Below are 16,106 nucleotides of genomic sequence, written 5' to 3'. Positions count from 1 at the left end.
TCCCCTTACCTAATTCCTGAAAAGTCCCTAAAATAATCAGTTTTACACCTGCAGGATTTCCCGTCCAACACCCTAAAAATGATATCTCCCAGAACAAAACTTTAGTATTTCCACGCATACTACATTTTCTACAACTATAGGGAAAGTCAAATACTGAATAAAAGCCTTATCCTGAATTTGAGACGGAATCCAAACTAGCCCCACCAACGATCCACTTCAGCAGTTTTGTAGAGAATTTCCCCACGAGTGTCGTGGTGGCTTCAGATCGTCGATCTGGAAAAGAATGAACCTAGAAATCAAAAGAGAGAGAGAGAGAGAGAGAGAGAGAGAGAGAGAGAGAGAGAGAGAGAGAGAGAGAGAGAGAGAGAGAGAGAGAGAGAGAGAGAGAGAGAGAATTTGTTTTGGGTTAAAATCTACGCTGAAATCCTAATTAGGGCTATTTATACACTGGCCTTCGTCGACGAGCCACGTCACCTCGTCGACGAGGTCACAAAGGAGGTTCGTCAATGAACGATTTTTCCTTGTCAATGAATTTCAGAGCTAGGAAAATATCCTCTCAGTATTTTCTCGTCGACGAAACACTCCCTCGTCAATGAGCCTAGTAAGCCACTTCGTAGATGAACTCTTAGCATTCGTCGACGAGGCCTGCTATCACTCCCTTTTTAATTTCTTTTTTCTCCTTCTTTATTATTTAAATATCATAATTCTTCAGGTCACTACATTCTCCCCTCCTTAAAAAAAATTTTGTCCTCAAAATTTGCTATCCACACGATTCACCATCCCCTAAAGAAAATAGTCTACTTATTTTATTACTTACCCTCACTTATGGCAGAGGAATATTGTGGTTACATATAGAGTTCTGGGAAATTACATATACAAAATAAAATTCCCCCAAAACTAAAATACTACTCACTAACTAAACCACTATATGTACCTGCAAAAGAAACATTACATACTATTATACTTTCCTGAATAATTGTGGATATCTTTGCCTTATCTGTTACTCAAGCTCTCAAGAAGTTTCTTCTATTGCATGATTTCTCCACAAGACTCTCACTAGAGGAATCTTCTTATTACGTAATTTTTATTCCTTCCTATCCAGAATCTGTATTGGCACCTCCTCATAAGCAAGTGAATCATTTAACTCTAATTTACCGTAACTGATCACATGAGAAGGGTTTGGGACGTACTTCCTCAACATGAAGACGTGGAATACATCGTGGATCCTGGACAACACAGGTAGCAAAGCTAGTCTGTAGGCAACCGATCCCACTTTCTCTAAAATCTCAAACGGACCAATAAACCTAGGGCTAAGTTTACCCTACTTCCCAAATCACATAACCCCTTTTAACGGAGTTATTTTCAAAAACACATGGTCGCCAATATCAAACTCTAACTTTTTGCGGCGATTATCAGCGTAACTCTTCTATCGGCTCTGTGCTACACTGATTCTATCTCTGAAGAGTTGAACCTTATCACACGCTTGCTGTACAAGCTCTGGTCCCACAACTCACCACTCACCCACTTCATCCCAAAATAAAGGAGAACGACATCTCCTACTATAAAGCGCCTCAAATGGTGTCATGTCAATGTTGGTCTGATAACTGTTATTATACGCAAATTCCACTAGTAGGATAAACTGGGTCCAACTACCCCCAAAATCTAGCACGCACGCTCAAAGCATATCTTCTAATATCTGAATCGTCCTCTTAGTCTGCTCGTCTGACTAAGGATGGAACGTTGTGCTAAAAGATAACTGAGACCCTAGAGCCTCCTGCAAGCTCCTCTAAAATCGTGACGTGAAATGTAGGTCTCTATTTGACACTATAGACACTGGCACATCATGAGAACGGACTATCTCTTGAATATATATTTATATCAGTCTGTCCATGGAGTAGTTAATCTTGATGAGAAGAAAATGAGCGGTCTTAGTCAAATGATCCATAATCACCCAAATTGCATTTTAGCCATGCAATACCATCGGCAGCTCTGAAATAAAATCCATGGATATATGATCTCATTTTCACTCTGGGATAAAAAGTGGCTACAACTGGCCTATCGGTCTCTCGTGCTCAACTTTTGTCTGCTGACACATTAGACATTGGGCTACATACTCAACAATTTCTTTCTTCATACCACTCCACCAATAAGACTCTCGCAAATCTCTATACATCTTTGTACTATCGGGATGAATTGTGTACAAAGATCTGTGAGCCTCCTCTAAAATGATCTTCCTAATGTCAGCATCGGCAGGAATACATAATCTGGAACGGAACCGTAAATCTCCGTCATCTGTAATACAAAATTCCTCCTCCTGACCATTCTGCACTCTAACTAATACCTCTGCTAACTCTAGATCATTCTTCTGAACAGCTTTAATCCTTTCCTGCAGAGTAGGCTGCACCACCATACTAACAATACATACTTGAGGACCATTCTCAACTAATTCTATGTCGAGTCTCTCTATATCCATAATGATTGGATACTGGATCTCCATAGCTGTCAACGCTGGTCCCATAGATTTCCTGTTCAAAGCATCAGCCACCACGTTCACCTTCCCTAGGTGGTAACTAATAGTGTAGTCAAAATCTTTAATGAGTTCTAACCACCTTCTCTGTCTCATGTTCAGTTCCTTCTGAGTGAAAAAGTACTTTAAACTCTTGTGGTCTGAGAAGATTTCGTACGTTCACCATACAAGTAATGCCTCCAAATTTTCAATGTGTGTACTACTGCAGCCAATTCAAGATCATGGGTAGGGTAGTTCTTTTCATACTTTTTCAATTACTTGGAAGCATACGCTACTACTCTACCATGCTGCATCAATACACAGTCAAGTCCCTTTAAGAATGCATCACTATAGATAACATAACCCTCACCCCCTGATGAGATGATCAACACTGGTGCTGTGACAAGTCTTTGCTTCAATTCCTGAAAACTCTATTCACAGCTGTCGTCCCACTCAAACCTGACTTTTTTCCTAGTCAGTCGTGTTAGAGGTCCTGATAACGCTGAGAATCCCTCAACGAAACAACGGTACCCGGCCAGACGTTTCTCGGTCTGGCCCAATTCACTATCGCCTTAATTTTACTAGGATCCACAGAAATATCATTTCCTAAAATAACATGCCCCAAAAACACAATTTTCTCAAGCCAGAATTCAAATTTACTGAACTTAGCGTACAACTTCTTTTCCTGAAGCGTCTGTAAAATCTGCCTCAAATGCATCTCATGCTCCTTATAACTCCTCGAATGGACCAGTACATCATCAATAAAAATAACAACAAACTAGTCTAAATATTGGTGAAATACTTTATTCATCATATCCATAAATACCGTAGTAGCATTTATCAAACCAAACGGCATAACGAGGAATTCATAATGCTCATATCTAGTCTTGAAGGCTATCTTTGAGACGTCTTCTGCTTTCACTTTCACCTGATGATAGTCTGATCTGAAATCAATCTTAGAATACACCCGTGTACCCTAGAGCTGGTCAAATAAATCATCTATACAGGGTAGAGGATACTTGTTCTTAACTGTCACTTTGTTAATCTCCCTATAATCTATACACATCCTCATAGTCTCATCTTTCTTTTTCACAAATAATACTGGAGCTCCCCATGGAGATATACTAGGTCATATGAAGCTCTTATCAAGCAAATCTTGCAATTGATTCTTCAATTCTGTCAATTCTGCTGGCATAATTCGGTAAGGTACTTTAAAAATCGGCGTTGTACCTGGAAGCAAATCAATAGAAAAATTTACCTCACAATCAGGTGGCAAGCCTGGTAACTCATTCGGAAAAACATTTGTAAACTCCTTTACCACTGGCGTACTAGCGAGTTTCAATTCATTCCCTGACATTTCTTTCACAAATGTCACAAATCCCTAACAACCACTCAATAGTAGTCTCCTCGCCTGAATAGCTGAAACTAATTGAGGCGGGGATTGCACTCGCGATCCTACAAATCTGAATTCCGCTTTTCTTGGAGGTCTGAATATCACTTCTCATGCATGGCAATCTATGCTAGAAAAATTAGCTGCTAGTCAATCCATACCAAATATTACATCGAACTCATGCATATCCAACACTATTAAATCGACAGACAAGATTTTCCCCTGAATATCAACTGAAAAATCTTGGAGCACCCTACTACACCTCACTATTGACCCAGTCGGTGTAGATACCAAAAATTCAGTATCTAACAACTGTGTTTCTACCCCTACATAGTCTAGTGCACTCTAGAGACACAAACGAGTGTGTGGCTCTTAAATCAAATAATACAATAACTTTAAAGGAAAACATGCTAACCATACCTGTCACCACGTCACCGGCTGTCTCAGCATCACCCGACATCAAAGTAAAAATCCTGACTGAAATCATATTCCTCTGCTGGCCTCCATGTGGCGCCTGATAGCCTCCCCGATATGGTCTAGGAGCAGGAGCGATATCTGGTGGTAAAGGACAGTCTCGTCCCAAATGTCCCTGTCTACCACAGCGATAGTAGACAACTCTCCCTACTCGACACTCTCCTTAATGCTTCATCCCACAAACCTGACAGACAAAAGGATTCTACACCATCTGAACCTCACGATCCCCAGTCTCCTGCCTCCATCCTCTGTTATAATTTCCTCTTCTCCACTGATCCTGTCTAGGACCCTACTAGTAGCCAGAAGATGCAGATATCTTCTTTTGTCCCTGCTCCTCTGCATCCATACGCTCACCAACCTCTGCCAAGGCTGCTCTATCGACTAACTTAGCAAAATCTTGTATTTTCAACACTACCACCTGCTTGAATATACCTCATCTCAATCCTCTCTCAAATTGTCTTGCCTTCTTTATCTTATCAGGAACAATATACGTAGCGAAGCAAAAAAGCTCTATAAACCGCGTCGCATACTGCTGGACCGATAACTATCCCTACTTCAGACTCAAGAACTCCTCCACTTTAGCCTCCCGAACAGTAGTTGGAAAATATCTGTCAAAGAATAACTTTTTAAATCGGTCTCATGTCATTGCTATCGGTGTCGTCCTCTACTGCTCCAGAAGTCTCACAGCAGTCCACCACCTCTCGACCTCTCCTATCAATTTATTGGTGGTGAAGAGGACCCTTTGTTCCTCCGTACACTGTAGCACGGCCAAGACTTTCTAAATCTCCTGCATCCAATTCTCGGCAGCTGCAAGATCAACCCCTCCTGAAAACGCTGAAGGATTCATCTTAGTAAACTTCCCTATAGTACATGCATGGCCTGCAAACGGACCTCCCTGCTCTCTGGAGCTCCTAGCGATCTCAATCATAACCTGTTGAGCCACACTACGAAGTACTGCATCAAAATCTGTCCCGCTGGCACTCGAGGGCCCTACTCCATCATTGTCACTCGCATGGGCACTACCTCCTCCTAAATCCATCTTGAAAAACAATAAACATAACTTAGGAACCCTATACTTATAACTTACACACCTAACATAGTTCCTTATCTTAACTTCCTCAACTCCTTCCTAACTCCGGTCCTACATTTTAGGAACACAATCCGACAATAGTTTACTATGATTTTCCTGAAATCGTCACCCTAGGAAAAACAAAGAAATCACCATGGAAGTCCTTCCTCTAGACTATAGAACAAAACCTTAAATCATTTTCCTATGCTCTAGTATTGTTTTCGCTACACTCTAAAGTCTATAGAACCTAATAACCTAGACTCTGATACCAAACTGTAACAATCTACTCATTTTACCATTTTTTTAATAATAAAAACCGATATAATAAATCTAGCAAATCATAATCAACCTAAACCCGTGGGTACCAGAAATCCATTAGAAACACAACACGAAAGTCTAAGTAGCAAGAAACATAAAATCATATACATCTCAAAGTACCATTTAACACAATACCAAAGTTTACTACAACCATCATATAGATACAAACATCTCAAAAGTATCCAAAATAGTCCTAAGGTCTCTATTCAGAAATCTGTCTGACCTTAACAAATACTTACCTTTCAGAAAGCGTAGATCAGTTGTAACTATCTCTGCGGAGCTTTATCCGCTCTCCAATCTAGGGCTCCTGAAATGTTTATATAATTTAGGGTGAGACACCTCACAGTAAGAGAAATAAACTAATACCAGTGTGTGACAACATGAGTATTTTTATGTTATACTTAAAAGCATACATAAGCATATTTAGTAAAACTGCCTATCTTTTCTGGGAAAAACATGTATAATTATAGCATGACAAAACATACTGGATTTCCATAAGCATAATTCATATCATATAATAATAATACATAAACAACCCCAGAAAGTTAGCTGGTTGGTGTCATGTCTTACCCCCACATGATTGGGTTGTGTGGCCTGAAGGCGGGACTTGACAATAGCTAGCCGACCACTGCCAAGTCAAAATAAATGTCTGTAAGTATGATGGGTCTACCAGACCTGGTCCGTACACCAGGGGCGCCAACACTTCAATAAACCACATCAACTATCCATCCTCACGCTGTCCCGTAGGATAGCGATAACACAATATCATGATGATCATGAACACATAGTTACGGTACCGTGCACGTGCAAGCCTAAATCAAGTCAATTAGGTTCTAATAACATATAAAATATTTCAAATTGTAATACATTGTTATTCCATAATAACAATTGTCGATTCAATATCATCATATCACATTTCATTTATAACGTGAAAATCATCGGTCCTTACACCGGCATTTCATATTTTATCAATCATGGCCCGTACGCCGTATCACATATCAAATAAGAGGCTCAACCTGTACGCCGGCATATCATATAAATGGCTCGGCTCATACGCCATCATATCATGTAAGAAGCTCGGCCCGTACTCCGGCATATCATATGAGAACATCTTCGGCCCGTACGCCGGTATATCATATAAAACTCTTGGCCCATATACCGGTATATCATATTAAAACTCTCGGCCAGTACCCCGATATATCATATAAAAACTCTCGCCCGTACGCCGATTTATCATTGTAAAACTTTGTATTATTTAAAATTTTCCTAGAAAATAGTAATTCATAATAAATTCTACTCATGCCATACAGAATGGGTGTTACGTATATTTAAAACATATCATCATTTACAACAGTATTTCCCAAACATAGTGCATATATATATTCCTGAAATCAAATGTTGAGAAATTATACATTATTTTCATAAAACAATTAGTTTAGTTTATCCTTTTACCTGATTTCTGAAAAACCCCTAAAATAATCAGTCTTGCACCCACAGGGTTTCCCGTTCAACACCTTGAAAATGATATCCCCCATAACAAAACTTCAGTATTTCCATGCGTACTACATTTTCTACAACTATAGGGAAGGCCAAATACTGAATAAAAGCCTTACCCTGAATTTTGGATGGAATCTAAACTAGCCCCACCAAAGATCCATTCCAGCAATTTTGTAGAGAATTTTCCAAGGAGTGTCATAGTGGCTTTGAATCGTCGATCCGGCGAAGAACGAACCCAGAAGTTAAGAGAGAGAGAGAGAGAGAGAGAGAGAGAGAGAGGGAGTGGAAATTGAATAGGAGAGAGAGAGAGAATTTGTTTTGGGTTAAAATCTGCACTAAAATCTAGATTAGGGCTATTTATACACTGGCCTTCATTGGTGAGTCACGTCACCTCGTCGACAAGGTCACGAAGAAAGTTCGTCGATGAACGATTTTTCCTCGTCGATGAATTTCAGAGCTAGGAAAACAACATCTCTGTATTTTTTCGTCGACGAAACGCTCCCTCGTCGACGAGCCCAGTAAGCCACTTCGTTAACAAACTCTTCGCATTCGTCGACGAGGCCTACTGTCACTCCCTTTTTAAATCCTTTTTCTCCCTCTTTATTATTTAAATATCATAATTCTTCGGGTCACTACAGATAACCCCCATATGGCATATGGGAAGAAGAGCCTCTGCATGCCAAATGGAGGTCTATGCCAATGTGACCTATGGTGTTGATGCTCCCCAATCACCTTGCATCCAATGGGATGGTTGGGTGGGAGCTCCCCCTCAACTCGAACACGAACCCCCCCCCCCCGCCCCACGGCTCCAGCGAGGTTCACCGCGACCTCTCCTATACAACGCCTGCTCAGTAGCTGCAACATCATCATCCGATTCGGGGCCCTCTGCGTCGGTGCGAGGAGACCTATGAATTGACCAACGAGCTTCCTTAGCAACAAATTGCATACACGCCTCTGCAATCGGTCTAACAGGACATGTCGGAACATAGTCTGATAAGTGGATGCTCCCCATAATGTGTTTCTACAACAAAATATGTTTTGAAAATACCAATAAGTTAATGATAAAGTCAGGGTATGTTCCTTACATGCGTTCAGTAAATTTTTCACTCACCACTGTTATGTGTAAACTGGCGGTTCTGCTCACGCAGCGAATCGTGATGGACCGGTACCAGTCGTTATATTCGTCTTCCGCCCATGAAGGTGTATGCCTAGGGAGTGGAAGCTCCCTAAGTTTGTAGATGACATTGTCCAATCTATGTTGCCACATCTGGACAGTACGCTCATACTTATTGCGCCAGTTGATTTGATGACTGTCGTGCTGGTCATAATCGTGTAGATCCGAATTATGGTTGTCGGGGTCGTAACCTGTCTAAACTAGATGAGGGATCTATTGCCTCAGCCTAAACTGTCTCATTACATGGTCCAATAAGTGTCACTTCATGATCTGAAAGCAAATCATAAGAGTACCAACAAGTCAAACTTGTATACCTATGAGGCATATAGAGGGTAGATTCACGTAGACATACGCAGTGTACGACATCTATATAAGCTGCTAACAATGAATTTATGTCAGAAAATTACTACGAATAGTTCTGAACCATTCAAATGCAATAAATATGGTATTACCTGGTCTTCACACATCGTATCAATGTTATATCGATATGACCCTTAGAGTATGCTGAGGGACGTGCGCGGCGTGAAATGAAACTTGTCATCTAACCGCAAGTGGGAACGAGCCATCGTCGACATGAGCAAGCAGATGTGACAAGCCAACTCTAATTGGAGCAAGAAAGGGCATGCGCTCCCATGCCTAAATCTGTTGGAGGAATAGTGCACCTCCAATTGATTGCGCCTGCCCATGACCAACTTGTCACATTTCTCTATACAGTCATGCAAGGGCAGCGCTACCCTAGCTATACGTCGATGCCATCTCCAAGTCACTTGACAGCGGGAGGAACATCAGCGACGCATAGTATTGCAACTTGTTCACGAACAACAAGTCGCATATTAGACGTAGTATGCACCCTCGAGCATACTACAATACAATCTCCTCAAATGCTTCATCGGCAATATTAGGTAAGTTCCCATCCATCCATGTCATAGACAAGGACGCGCCGTTTCATTTGCTCCGGCCAGTGGGAGGTTGCATCCAAGTAAGCTTTGACACAGCATCTCTTAGTCTTGTTGCATCGTGCCCGTGACAACGTCGCCATCAACAGGTAATCCTGTGATGATTGTGACATCCTGCAACATTATCGTCGCCTCGCCGCAAGAACAATGAAATGTGTGTGTCTCAGGCCTCCAACGCTCCAACAATGCACTAATTAAATAATGATCTAAGAAAATGTGTTGAATATGGTATATTGGATAGAACCCTACTCATTGAATCCACGGAATGCTTCTAGGATGGACTTGCAACATAGTCTCTAATGTGCACACACACTGACACCCTTTAAAGGCATCAGAATGATCCTCCTCCCATGCCCTGTAGGAAGGATGTACAGTCTCTCAATGTCAATATAGATGAATCAAATAGACCAAACTTCATCTCTATGTGTTAAATATAGTGAGGAATGTGCAAACAGAATAAATATTTATCAGTTGGAGAGCAATTGAAGAATGATATAAATATATATCAGTAGGAAGATGATACGAATATATATAAACAAAAAAATTTACCGAACCAACTTTTGAATAGTCGATTTGGTCACTTTTTAAAAAAAAAAATTTAAAATTTTACCAAACCGACTTTTCAAAAGTTGGTTTGGTCACTTTAAAAAAAAAAAAGAGTAATTTTACACCCCTTTACGTATGCATGGTTGTGCCATGCAGAACAGCTCCCCTCCCCTTACAGCATTAATGACCCATCCCCTCAACCCCCCCCCCCCCCTTTTTTTTTTTTTTATTTTCTGCATGCATCATTCATTATTGTGTTTTTTATTTTTTTTATTAATATTTTGATAAAACACTCGAAATTCATGTCTAGCAAGAATTCATTTCCTTTTATGGAAATGCAAATGCCCTCCTCCTGTTCTATTTATAATAGGAACGGATGTTGAGCTCATTTTTGCCCAGAGGAAATTACTGACCGTGTTTTTTGTTTCCTGCGACTTAGCTAGAAGTCTTTTCATGGGCTAGTAGGTGAACAGCAAGAACAAGAGCCAGACGGGGGCCCTCCATATTAAAAAGGGGTGCTCAAATTTTTCATCTTCTTGGAAGATTGCCCCTTGAAGACAATGCAGCCTGGTTATCCATAGATATTTGATGATCAAATCGAGCCCAACTGACAGAAACCCATCCCGAACTGCAACTCAAGAAGCAAAAATTTGCATAAGGTTAATTGCTTATACATTTTAATCATGAAAAAAAGAGAAGCTAGTTTTGGGTTAATACACGGGATGGAAAAAGGAAACAAAATGTGAGAGAGAGAGGGAGGGAGGGAGGGAGGGAGGGAATTCACAGTTCCAAAAAAAGGAAATAAAATTAAAAAGGAATACAACAGCAATCCCAAGGATCTAAAAGCCGCGAGAGAGGAATTGCGGATTTTAAACAGTTGGAAGGAGGAGAATACTAGATGAGATTCTGCAATGATGCACTAATGGCTGCTTCAGAGCCCCATTTTCTTTCTTCTCATTTGAATCATCCGGCAGCTGTGGACCTGAAACCATTAGTCTGTCATTTCACTGTACCTCGATTAGTTCCTGAAATTATAAAAGAACATCACTGCTAATGAAGGGGCAACCGAGTTACAGGGCTTCGAATGAGAAGCCACTACAAGCACAGCCGAATTCTTTGCTCCTCTCTCTCTTCACCAGTTATTATAGATGATTGGGTTTCTCTCTCGGCCAAACATCTTTTGTACGGCACGAACCCCTTCATACACTTGATCGGGCTGCTCATTTTATGCTCAGAGGTTGATTTCCCACTCGGTTTAGACTGGCAAGCAGGGGCAGGCTCCTTTTTTACCTTGTCATAAGAGAGTGAGTGACTAGTCTCTAAATCCCAATTTCTATGTCCACTTTCCCCATCACAAACTGATCCTGTGTCCGATCCAGTCCAAGATCCTTCCTTCTGAACATCATCGTCTTCTGCTACCCCATGATTAGACTCTGGATATGCTTCCATTGACTTTGGATTATGGAATGGAAGAAAAGGAAATGGTGGATGTCCGCAAAAGGTCCACCAAGGCAGAGGAGCAGCAGTAGCAGCTTCTTTCAAATTTGAGCTTTCATTCTGGAATGGCGTGTAATACACTGCTCCAAGTGCTCCATTTGGCAAGTGCCTCCACGCATGTTCAGCATTTGTCACACTGAATTCTACAGGTATATGATTCAATGGTACTGTATGCACAGGTTTTGCCTCGTTAATTTCAGAAATAATTGATTTGGAATTTGCAATAGCTGGAGAAGATGGTCTGTGGCAATCTGTGACTAATACAGTCTTCCCAAAGAGCTTAAGGCAACGGGTTGACTCCTCCTCAGCCAAACCATCTTTCGTGATAACATTTTCCTTTGGGAACAACTCAAACTCCTAGATATACCAGAAAAACTAATTAAACCACATCTAGATATAAGTTTTTGTGTGATTAATAAAGTGGAAAAGAAAATGAAAATTAAATGGGTTCAGTATCTACCTCTAGAACCTGATCCTCAGGTACTGAACCTGCAGCTTCTGGAACTGATGATGGAGATCCATTTTCTTCTGGTGAAGAGTTTGGTTCTGAAAGCAACAGGCTGCTAGGGTTGACATGTGCAACAGATGAAACAGGAGACGCACCCCTGTTTGGTGAATTTGAATCTGCAGAACCCAGTGTATCTGAACCAACTGCAGATAAAACTGATGTTGGAGATTGGTGTTCCTGCTCTGAAATTGACAAATTTGGAGAAGCAGACCTAGCAGGCAGCTCGGAAACTGATATTCCTTTTTTAAGCGGATGTACCAGTTTACGAGGATAAGGGTGTACGGGTTTTCGTTTTGGACGAGGAGGAGGAATCTCAATTGGTTCGACAGAGCTTGCATTACTGCCACTTGACTCGCGAACAACCTAACCACAAAATAAAAAATGAAATTAGAAAATAAAAAAATAACAATGCAACAGGCAATCCCTCCAATGAATATTTATGTCTTGGGGTCATAAATATTCAACTTAATTTAAAAACAGCATACAGATATTATGGTAGAGAATGAATACTGGAAGAAGAGCAGTAAACCTTAGAGAAAAATTTTTGGGCATGGCTCCGAATCTGAACTGCAGTCTTTGTGCCCACATGTTCTGCAAAAGCATTTTTGTTTGTAAGAGAAAGCCAATGGCTAGGGACCTGTGGTGCAGAGTATATTTTTCACCAACTGATACCTTCAATCCGCCGCCAAGCCCGGCCATATAGTTTTAAAGCTTCAAGGAACTTCTTATGCTCTTCTTCAGTCCATCTTTCTCTTTGTTTTGTTATTGTGTATGGCTTCCTCACCTATTTAAAAAGAAATGGAACAATGCAACTGAATACACAAGATACAAAGAAATTTCAAAACAGATGACCATGAAACAGAACAACATAAAAGCACTTAAAGAAACAAAACCTTGGGAGCATGATCTTCCACAGAACTAAATTGCTCTTTTAGCTGGCCACCAGTTATAGATTGAGGGCCAGAATCAAATGAAATTCGATTGTCTGCCAAGAAAACATTTTCTGTGCAAGCATCTTCATTCTGATCCTAAATACACAAAAGAAAAAATGAAATTATATTCAATTACCTCATCAGGCAGCTGCAATACAAAATTTATAAACTTTCAAAGATGTGCACGGTTTATAGAGAGAGAGGAGGAGCATGCAAAGAGTTATGGGAAACCATCTCCTGTCCAAACCCCTCTCTATCCTTTCCCAAAGTTTGAACTTGAGACCTCTAACACAGACATCCCATTATCATCGCTGTCCTCTGGAAGACATTCAACATTATAACCAAATTTTCTAAAATCTTAAGTCCCAATAGACCAATAGCTTTCATCAGCCATGTGGAAAGATTTTACTATGATTGATCAACAAAATACTATTTGTACAACCTTATATTATTGCAAAAGTTACCCAATTTAGGATATGAAGAGAATTACTACAGCTGAAGATACCAACACCAAAATTTTCTAAAATCATAAAGAAGACCCAAAAGAGAGACAACTTTCATTAGCCACGTAAAAATTTTATCACAAGTCAATGATAAATGACCATTAATGAATGCTCACATGACTGTAAAATTCATCAATTTCTATTCAAAATGTCAGCATGAGCCTCTGTTACTGCTGTTTAGTGTGAAAGATTAACATTTTTCATCACATCATTATGTTTCTTGGAAAATGAAGTGACTACTGAAAATGATGTATCTTGGGATGAATTATTGAGTCATGCATATCACTTTTCTAAGTGTGTTCTTACTAATGTGCTCGTGAATTCATGGGGTCTTACTATGAGCCTATGCAAAGATCCATCTTGCACTCATTCTCTACACATGCATAAACATTTTAGCAGAACATAAGAGACCCTAACTGGCAACACTCAACACACAAGGTTTCCATGCCATATCAAGGGTGCGGAAAGGGCATGACACATGTAGCCTTACAGACACTCAAAGAGACTGTTTAAGACTACCAACTCCCTAACCTAAATCCTAGAGAGTGTACCATTCAAAGGTGTTCCTTCGATGAGGATTTGGCTTTTCCTATTTATGCAGGACTGGTTTCATCCATATGATTCAGCCGGGCTATTACATCTTGTTGGATGGGGCAAATCAAGTAGTCTTTTTGCTGACCATAGAGGGTTTGTATCGCCTTAAACAGACTGAGATTTGCAGTTTGGTGCTTTTTCTTCTTAATAAATTTATTTGTGCTCAATACTTTTTGCACTTTTGACAAATTTTTCAAAACAAGTCCCCTTTCAAATCCATCCAAGACTTTACTCCCCTCAAAATTGTTGCGGATGATTCTGCTAAAAATTTATTAGTGCCACTGGCTTCTAGACTCTTTCCATGACATATTCCAACTTGATTACTAACCTTTTAAATCATTAAACAATCAACATAATATTGCAAATCTTGAATCAAGTTAAAAAGAATACCATTCAACTTTCTTCCTCAAAATAAGAAAGAGCAATTCTTTTTCTTTCTGAGGGAAATTAGGCAAAGTTGGTACTCTGTTCCTCAAACCAGCAGTACAATCAAACTAAGGATAACAACCAAATAATCAAGCACCAAAAAAAAACTGAAAAAACATAAAAAAAAAAAAAAAAAAAAAGCCATGGAAGGATGTCTAATGCATTTACACGAAGCTTAGTGATTCCAATGAAAACTGGTCGTCTTAGTTTCTCTTTAAAGTGCATTCATCGTTTTCAAGGAGTCCAGACTTCTATTAAAATCAAAATAAATCTCCAGACAATTGGATTAAAGATCAGGAGGAGCGTTCTAGCTAGCTTTCTCAGATCTAGTCCTAACCCAAACCATACGGTCTCTTTCAAAAAGGGGGGAAAAAATCACAATTCTAGTTTAGAAATTTGTACTTTGCAATACTCCAGTAAGTAATGAATTATTAAAAAAAAAAAACCGGGGAGGGGGAGGGGGGAGCAGGACTACGAATTCTGAGAATAAATTTTACTTTCAAGTGGCATAAATAATCAAGCCAATTACCCAAAAAATTATGGCGCTCGCAACAATTTCCAAAGCATATCTTGAGAATATATTTGATTAAAAAAGAAATGCTTCGATTATACCAATAAGTAAAAATCGAAATACTCGACGGAGTTTTCCAAAAGCATAATTTAACTACTCAGGCAAATAACGAAAAGACGCCCATAAATAACCAAGAAATCTAAATACCTGAATAGCCATAGCAGCAGAAACCATTAATCCTGTCACTGTAACAGATCTATGTTTCTTCCCGCCCTGAAATACAAGATCAATCCTCGCCTTAGCTCGTCTTCCCCTATATTTTCATCACAGGCCAAACACCAGAAAGAAATTATCATAAATTACAGCTTCTTCTTTGTCGGATTATAGTTTCAGACATAATCGATTTTGGCTTCCTCTCCCGTCAAATCAAAGAGCTCCGTACAATAACGGACTCGAGCTTATCCACGGAAAGTAACAAAGAATCAAGCTATTTCTTGTTCATAATCGCCTAATTCCAAGCTCATAATGCTCAGAAACCCTAGAGTTTAAGGATCCAGAGATTGAGATCAAGAATCACCCGCGCACACACCCAAAAAATCGAAAATAAAACAGCGATCTTCTTCGAAAAACTAACACAAAATATCAAAAATCTAAGGGAAAGTCGGAGGACTGGAACAGGAAGAGAGAAAGCGAGAGAGAAAATGAGGAGTGAGAGAGGAGGAGGAGGAGGAGAGGATGGAGAAGCTGCTCGAGACCAGAAGAAGCACAGAAGAATTAGATAGAGAGAGAGCATTGAATATTTGGCGTGAGTTGAAAAGGTGAAAGTAGGGGTTGCCACGTCAGAGGCCATTTATTTCTTTATTTTATATTTAATTTTTTCGCTGGAACGATCGAGAAATGGTTGGAATCTTGTGGCTCACGTCGAACGACAGCCCTGGACACGTGGCATCCTCTCGTCGCTGCTTCCGCTATTTATTCTCAGGGCGTGATTAATTTGGTGCGAGAAAATCGAACCAGGAGCACCCAGCGGATCACTTGTGCATCGCAGCTGTCTTCGCATGACCCCGAACACCGCCCTATTGGCCCCCTGCCTGACTGCCACGTGTCGATCCTCATTTCCCCAGCATTTGGCTCCCGCCTTGCTAGCAAATTGCGAGGTTTCACAATTTTTTCTTAAAAAATAAATTTGTTATTTTATTATTAAA

The 16,106-nt window shown here is 40.1% G+C and overlaps 1 protein-coding gene across 1 annotated transcript; it reads right to left on the bottom strand.

Annotated features, from left to right (window-relative positions):
- Window positions 1-10,579: 10,579 nt before the first annotated feature.
- On the bottom strand, window positions 10,580-15,737 carry LOC131160060 (protein LATE ELONGATED HYPOCOTYL). The gene is made up of 6 exons (XM_058115375.1): window positions 15,109-15,737; window positions 12,829-12,963; window positions 12,608-12,719; window positions 12,465-12,526; window positions 11,888-12,298; window positions 10,580-11,784 (listed from the first exon to the last, which is right to left on the bottom strand). Exons 1-6 carry the CDS (start codon window positions 15,133-15,135, stop codon window positions 11,026-11,028), a joined length of 1,506 nt encoding a protein of 501 aa, XP_057971358.1. The 5' UTR covers window positions 15,136-15,737; the 3' UTR covers window positions 10,580-11,025.
- Between the last annotated feature and the right edge of the window lie 369 nt (window positions 15,738-16,106).

This window comes from Malania oleifera, chromosome 7 (genome assembly GCF_029873635.1).
Source record: "Malania oleifera isolate guangnan ecotype guangnan chromosome 7, ASM2987363v1, whole genome shotgun sequence".
NCBI lineage: Eukaryota > Viridiplantae > Streptophyta > Magnoliopsida > Santalales > Ximeniaceae > Malania > Malania oleifera.
The sequence above is the reverse complement of the archived record's forward strand: the minus strand, read 5'-3'. Positions and strand labels throughout refer to the sequence as shown.